An 8,500-nucleotide genomic window follows, 5' to 3' on the forward strand; every position below is an offset into this window, starting at 1 on the left:
TAAGTTAATATTGTAATTTAGTTTACCTTTGGATGTGCTTATTCACATAAAATCTAACATATATTAACAATATCATATCCGTAGTGTTCAAAAACATTAAGTTAGTTAGTTTGTTTACTTGGCTACAACGTAGGACCAGGTACATATATGCATCGGTCCAAGTTGCCAAATCTTATTAGCAGAACAAGATGAACACCAAATTTATAGAAGTAGTCACTTCAATGATCGTAATGTACAAAAGAAAGATTGCACAAAAGGATATATTACAAGAAGAAAGAATTAGTTGGTGGGAAGAAAGAGAAGACAAAGAGCGTATACACCGACCCCATTATGATCGATTCTGAGCCATGTCAGACTCTTTGACCATTGGTTACGATAGTCAAGCGGACCCCAACCAAGTAGACTGCATCTACCAACATGGCTAGGACTAGAAGTTAGTGACTTTATAGACTGATGTCGCGTTTCGGTTTGGCCGCCACTCCAACACGTCGTAGTAATCAGTGTACAGGCATACGTAACACGTGACCCAACTATCTCAGTCGATGCAGATTTACAATCTCATTAACTGATTTACCATCATTCCCTAATACCCTGAGTCTAACTTCACTATTACTTACACGGTGATCCCAACAGATGCGAGCAATATTTTCAAGATATCTGTGATCGAATACTAGTAGCTTACGGCTATTTTCTACCCCTAATGACCACGTTTTGCAACCGTAATGTAGAACAGAACGAACTGCTGCACAGTATACTCGTCCCTTAATTGATAGACGGATATCTCGCCTTCGCCATAAGTGACATAAGTTGGTAAAAACCAAATAAGTTTTCTGAATCCGTGCTGAGATTTCGTCAGATACCAACCTATTAGGGTTGATCAAACTTCCAAGATAAGTAAAGTTGTCAACGCGTTCGACTACTTCACTCCATATCCTTAGTTCAGGTGTTGATGTAGGCCAGTCCTAGAGCAACAACTTGCATTTAGAGGGGGGGGGAATGAAAATCAGTCACACAAAATAATGGTGATAAAATAATCATTTGCTCATGTTTACTATCTACATGGATTATGCTCCTCTAATAATATCTATAACATTTTAGCTCATTATCTGTACTATCACATAATGTCATACTGTAATACTACTTATATGAACATGATTTAATTAGAAAAATATTTATATCATGTTAATGTTTTATTTCAATATTTTAGGCGGCTATAGTGAGAAATATTTCATATTTACTCTATAAGAAATTGTATTTGTTAACTGTAGTATTTAAAGAAACTATCAACGATACATTCATCACTCAATTATACTCGGCTCTATTATGAACTGTTTAAAAAAGAATACTCTGACATATTACATTCTTCAATTTACCTTACATTTGCAAAATTACGCTTTCATTTATCAATATAGAAAAGAAAAAGAATTTTATTCGTCATGGTTTTTCACCTCATAACGAAGCCATTTTTTTCATATCCCTTTTTTATTTTCAAAATACTTTATTATTATACAAAGATGGATAGTGGATAGCAGTGGGGTCCAGGAAGCGCGTTTCGTCCTATTTGGGACTCGTCAGCTGGGTGTACCTGCATCCCAGAGTTGTTGTCCACTCCGAGAACCGAACCCAGTAGCGTTCTCTTGGGTTCCACTGTTAGCCACTATCCATCTTTGTTTAAAAAGCTTGTGACTTAAGGCTATATCGAGGCAATCTGCACAGGATGTACATATGCCAACATGAGATTGATCAATTGCAGTCCTAAATAACAATGGGAAGATACAAGTAAAACAACAAATGAATTTAAAACTTCATTATTACTATTATTATCATTATTATCATTATTGTGATCATAAGTATTATTATTTCTTGTTTCTGTTCAAGAATGAACGGTTTTAATTAATTTCTCACGTATTATATGGCTTTCTAAAAAAATGTGATCTCCTAAGCTTGCCTAGTATACCCTTTTTTTTCTGTATAGTCATACTGTTTACATTCATCTGTGCCAATAATTGTGGAAACACATCAAAATCCCCTTTAATTAAAGTATGACATTGATTCTCAGTAATCACTAAGAATTAAATGTAACCACAAAGCAGATTGTCGTTGATCAAGTAGAATAACGTTTTGTTAATTTGAGCACGTACATCAATCTGATAAATTATAATATGTCCGACAATTCAGTTTTAGAGTTTCTTACCAACTGCTCCATTATCAAACATGGTATGTTCTAGTATTGGATCACCAGGCTAATTCGGAAATCTATAAAATCCAAGTAAAAGAACCAAACTGCAAAAGTTTAGTTATTCTTCCCTGACAGATTAGTATATTTATTGCACAACCAATAGGTAGAGATTGTTTTCGAAGTAAAATTCGATTAATTAGCAGTCTATGAAGCCTTGAAATACGTTAACTACCATTATTACAAAAGGTTTTTGATGAATACACAAACATAAATCATGGAAGAGATTTCGAGAGTCAATTATTGAATTTTAAAAATACTAGCTGGATAGCGTGCAATATCATAAGGATTTGGGTTTGATTTGAATCAATGCTTATTTTAGACAGACAGTGTGTCTAGGTAAGACATTTAATTGTATAGTTATCTTGGTAGGTCAATGATTTTTTAGTCAAATAATCATCAATTGGTTAAATTTTCTGGTAAAGGATTCGCAATTAGATTCTAACATTGAAAATAAAAATATGATGATGGTTTTCAAAATAGAGCCTAGGTGATATTTAAATTAAAACTTCAGACTTTTAGAATACTAACTCTATAATTAAGGGTCAGAATAGAAGTGTAGAACCTACCTTTGTAATAGTCTAGCAATCATATAATAATCAGACGTTTGGTCTAATCATAGGAAAATAAACCTATCGATCAGTGTACAACTTATGTGAACAGTTTATTTATTAGCCCATAGAAGGTAAGGATTGATTGGATAGTTCAGATACCATATTTACATAGTTGGGTAGTAAGATCTCTATTCTTTACACATAAAGTTATGACTCATAGTTGAGTATATGGTCCTGGTTTCGATAACTAAGTTACAATAATCAGCCATCAACTATATGCAACTGATTTCTTTTCCATCAAAAATTATGTAGAAATTGGTTGTCGTTTCTGTATTTTAATTTAACAAAATCAAAGTGGTTATGAATTGTCTACATATTGATGATCAATTAAATGAAAGAGTTCTTCAAACTGCATACATTTTTTGCTTTTCACTATAATAAGTAGCGATTCAAATACTATTACACGTTCACACCATACATTCAAATCTCACTGTAAATAAACGAATCATTAATCTATGTACTAATTAAACAAAATAGAACAGTATAGAATAAATAGCCATTTATACTTATATACTATTAATACAAAACGAAAAAGTAACACAAAATCTTTCTTATACGAAAGTAGATTGTGCTCATTTATATTTATGGATGTGTATTTCTGTGTGTGTGCGTGTGTGTGTATAGATATGTGCAGTTATACATGTACCCAGATAAATGAAAACGAAAGTGTGAAAACAAAAACGATCAAAAAAAAAACAAACAAAACAAATAACAAACAAACAAAAAAACAAGAAGAGAATCATAATTTGAATGTGCATAAATGAGTTAGTTATTTAAATGTTTTCTGTCTAACTAGTATTAGCAGCAGTAATAGCTAGTAGTAGCAATAATAATAATAGTAGTAGCAGTAGTAGTAGTAGTATTGTTTGCTTTAGTTAAAATTTCTATGTATAAACAGATTTGTTTTACTAATGTCTTATTTTATTCCATTGTTCAATTAATATTTTATTTTCTTTTACATAAAAAAAACACAACAACAAATAATAAAAGGTTTCATAATCACTAAAAGGACATAGAAGTATTAGTGATGATGGAAATGTACTGGAATGTGTCTATTTTTCTTTTTCTTTTTAAAACATGATTGTAAAATATTAAAAGAGTGTAAATTTCTCCTTTGATTTACTTATTTATTATCAAAATAAAAAATAAAAATTTATTGATGACCTCTTGCATTATCAGGTGAAATAGTTCTTGATGAAGTCTCTTGATATTCTTCCCATATTTGTGTTTCACTTGTCCATGAATGTTCATCATTTTCATGTCTTACTTGTACATGTGATGGAATTAATTTATAATCATTATATAATGGTGATGTTATATCAATTCGAGTACATGATACACTTCTAGTATCAGGTAATACATTAATTGGATGATATAAGTTAGATGTACTTATATTTCTAGTTGTAAAAACATCATCTGATCTAGTTCTTGGTATATTGAATTCATGATGATATTGATTAGGTCGATGAGGATAATTTTCTTCAATATCATCTTGTTCATAATTTAATGATACTTGAGATGGAGCTAAAAGATTTACTTGTGTTGATAATAGAAGTGATCCTGGCTCTTTATTTGGTGTACCTGATGTTGTTATATACCGTTGTGGTTCTATTTCTTCAATAAATCTTAACCAACCAGCTTGTTTTGCAGTTAGAAAACTACACCATTTAGTTGGGATAAAATCTTCCGACGATAAATGCCCTGTAGAATTCATACTACGTAACATTGGTCTTGCTGGCCAATCAGCAGCAACTTCACCAGTTTCCCAATTTAATAATCCCAAACGTACAGCTTCTAATGGACCTAACCAAGGAGATGGTTCACCACCAGGACAAACATGAGTGAGTTGATAAACTTTACAGCTAACTGGTTCATCTAATTCATCTTCCATAGATTCTGTTGTGGGAGTTGATGGTTCTAATTGTATTATTTGTCTACCAGCACCTTCTTCTATAGTAATCCATGTATTTGTTAAACTATCTAATAGGCGTATTTCATCTTCCGTTGTTTCAAGTATACCATTTGCTATTGCTAAATTGGGTGATAGTACTTCTCCTGTAGCCGTATTAACAACGCTTGTTAAATAGGCTTTGCACCAACTAAAGTATACTCGTTCAATTAATAGTAATACAGGTGTATTTGTTATAACATTTCTATCATAATGACTTGATGAACTAGTTAATCGTATACGTCCTTGTTGATAAGCCGTTTCTAGTGGAATAGCAACTCCGGTCATTGGATCCACATATTCATTGGTTTCACCAAGTCGAATCCATCCTCTTCTTATTGCCATTGCAACTGGTGCAAATAATCCTGTTCTTGGACTGGCCACTTCACGGATATTATTCCATTGTATACATGATGTTGAATATTGTGATTCAAATAATTCATACTGTAATGTTCGTTGACGTAGTTGAACTAAAATTTTCGACCTGTACAATAAAATAAAAAATCATGTGAAAATTAATATGTTTAAACAAAACTCTTTTATCAAATACAGAGTTAATACATTACACTGGTGTGGAGTCTTAAAAAAGGGGAAGACACTCATTTTTAGTTCACTATGGTTTTCATCAATTCTCCAACTTACATTAGTGAGTAATATGAACAATTTCTTGAAGAATATTAGCATATTGAAGATAAACTAATTTAATATTTACTTATTTTCATAACTATAGGAGTGTTATAAGTGGAATTAGAGTCATGATCAGACTAGAATCAGTGTATTTTAAATTATCATTTTAACATTATAATATCTCAGGTAGTTTGAGAATAAACAAACTACAAGTGAACCAACACTTTTATATTTTATATACTCATTTAAATGTTTTGGTTTTTGGTTTATACTGACATCAATATATGAGTTGTAACTAGTTTGGATAGTCTTTATTATTAAACTCAGTTATTAATGAACATTTCATTATTGAAAACGGAAATGTAAAATATCGTCCGGAATTTTTAAAGTCAATTATATCAGGACTTTAATGAACTTTCCATTGAGCTACTGTCTCTGTATAGCTGCTAGCTTGTTCATTTCGTACGAATCTTACTTGTGAACGTTTTTATTTCGTAGTTTCTGATCTTGAGGTATACAAGTGATCGAGATTGGTAAATAACATGTTGATATTTAAATCCAAACGCTAATAAATTTGAGTCTCTGAGTAGACATCAATACTGGGAAGTATCAGATATATCAAGCTGACCAGTCTTAAGTAGATCGAAACACACCTCATATTTTCTATCGCCAATTTCTATCTAACTTTAATAAATATAGGTACGATCAATGAAAAGCCATGAAACATAATATCAACGCTTCAAAACTGATGTTAGTTCATGGCGAAAATTAGCTTCAAATAGAAGAAATCCTTTTTAACAACCTAGCTAATAATCATTCTATTAAATACTTTTGGATTATTCAGTTATACAGCATTTTGTTGCGTTTTTTGAAAAATAAGGTTTTAATTACTTGATGACTATAGTAATTTTTGCAATAAATAAGTATTGACTAAGTAACCATGAGAAGCTATAAAGGTTGATAATACAGAACTCGATCAGCACTAAAGGATTAGTTCTTACTCATTCATCAAACAGTTGTAAATATTTCATTCTTAATGATGGAAAGCCGCTGTCGAAGTACCGAAATGATAGCGTCTCAGACTGTGAAACTGAGTTGTGATACATTCTTATCCCTCAGGTAGCGTCTGTTCTCCAAAGATAGTAAGTACGCTTTACTGACGGGTGTTAACAAGCAAGATACTTAGGTTCAGGGTTTTCTGTCGACCATCTACAAGCATTTAACCTCAGAATTATGAAAACAACAATCATAGTAGATTAATGAATATATAAGTGATGAATGAATTTAATTTACTTAAAGATTCAGATATCAATGATAAATATTATTTAATACTAATAAAGGGATCATATAGTCATATACATATACATAGATTAGTTTACTACAAAACGAAATAGACAAGAAAAGTCATGTGCCTAAATATTACTCTACATAATTCCATATAATTCACAAAAGATATATCCATTTGAAAATTTTTTACTAGCTGACAAGTCCCAAAGAGAATGAAAAGCGTATTTTTGATTCCATTGATAGTCACATTCCATCTATTTTATATCAACCAGTCATAATAATAATACCGAGGTAATCCGCACAGGATGCTTATATGCCAACTAAAACTGATCATATTTCAGTCAAAAATATCAACGACAGGATAATACAAATCATTTTTAATTAAAGTAATTAATGATTTCAATAGTTGAGATCATGAGTCAACTGAAGCAAGACCACTATGAAAAACCTGGAAGCACTGAATTGATCAGAATGAATAGAGATAGAATATAGTGAAAGAAATAATAATCTATTTTTACAATCAAGTTGATTCTTTGGTTAAGGATTCTGCAATATACTAAATGATATGCATTAAGCAAGAATTATTAATATGAGGTGAATGTTAATGAAATTCTTTATATCTGACAGACTAGTGATAATAATATCAAGATATGTAAATAATTATAGCAAAGTGGAAGGTTACAATTATAACAGTGAAGTTAGGTTCACTTTATAGTTAGGATTAGTACTGACTTATTAGGCTTGATTATATATTTCTTTTGAACTCAGTTTTTTTTAAAAAAAAGATCACTGTAGTTATTTCTTTTGAAGGTTTAAAGACTCTGAATCTGACTGACTATTATTTACATAATAAACAGTTGGAAACAAATGATACTGGCTATCTGTATTATCAGTTTTAACTTAATGTATTTGCTTTAAATTTTCCAATTCTTTTGAAATAACTAACATAGACAACTTAATAAAATCCCTTATAATTTAAGTATATAAGTGAAAATTGATGTCATTTTAAAGTTGTTGTCTGTTAGATAAACTCTTCTTAGGTAAATAAACATACGTAAAAATTTTTTTTGAATAGTTATTACTAATGAAACAAGTTTATAAGAATCAATTTTAAAATAATCTGGTTAACGTGTCTTTAGCTAGTTAGCTTTCTACGGGATGAAGTCGCTAATCCCATGACCAACCCTTCTGCCTTGACATGGGCTTCGGACCGGCAGTAGCCCCAAAGGGGCTCCAGGCGGAGTGTAAATTACATGATCAAGTTAATCAAACTAGTAAATTAAAGAAAAATGCACCAGACAAGTTATAAATTATTAACCTTATTGTAGTAGATGAGTTTTACATAAACGTAAGTGCTGACTGCCATTTCTTTGATCGAATTTGTAACAAAACTATTTGAAAAGATTAATTTTAAACAAGTAACATTTATACTATCTGTAGTGTTTCTATGTTGTGCTACAAACCTAGTTGACAGAATTCGGACAACATTAATATAATTCTATAAGAGTTTATTTATATATCAACTGACTTATTTGTAACATTTTTGGTTGGGGCACTGCGTAACTTAAGCTTTAGTGTTTGAGTAAACATAAGTTCGCAAAGTTAGACATCATAAAACCTTATTTCATGAGTTCCTGCCGGTACCATTCAACAAACCGAATTAATCGCTAGTGTTAAGGCTTTATCATTAGAAGGTATTTCCATGTTGCTACTATTTGTCATTGAGACAAGTGACTTCTATTCTAAACAGTATTTCATACAGTAATATAACATGGCTTCAAAACTCAC

At 31.0% G+C, this 8,500-nt stretch overlaps 1 protein-coding gene across 1 annotated transcript in view; it reads right to left on the reverse strand.

The window, feature by feature from the left end:
• Positions 1-4,003: 4,003 nt before the first annotated feature.
• Positions 4,004-8,500, reverse strand: part of MUC22 (Muc22p) — a gene marked incomplete at its 3' end in the record, with an annotated part of 85,551 nt that continues 81,054 nt past the window's right edge. The window contains exon 14 of the mRNA XM_035732314.2: positions 4,004-5,282. Within this exon, the coding sequence (XP_035587622.2) occupies positions 4,004-5,282 (1,279 nt within the window). The remainder of the gene's footprint in view (positions 5,283-8,500) is intronic.

The sequence above is a fragment of the Schistosoma haematobium genome, chromosome 2 (genome assembly GCF_000699445.3).
Source record: "Schistosoma haematobium chromosome 2, whole genome shotgun sequence".
NCBI lineage: Eukaryota > Metazoa > Platyhelminthes > Trematoda > Strigeidida > Schistosomatidae > Schistosoma > Schistosoma haematobium.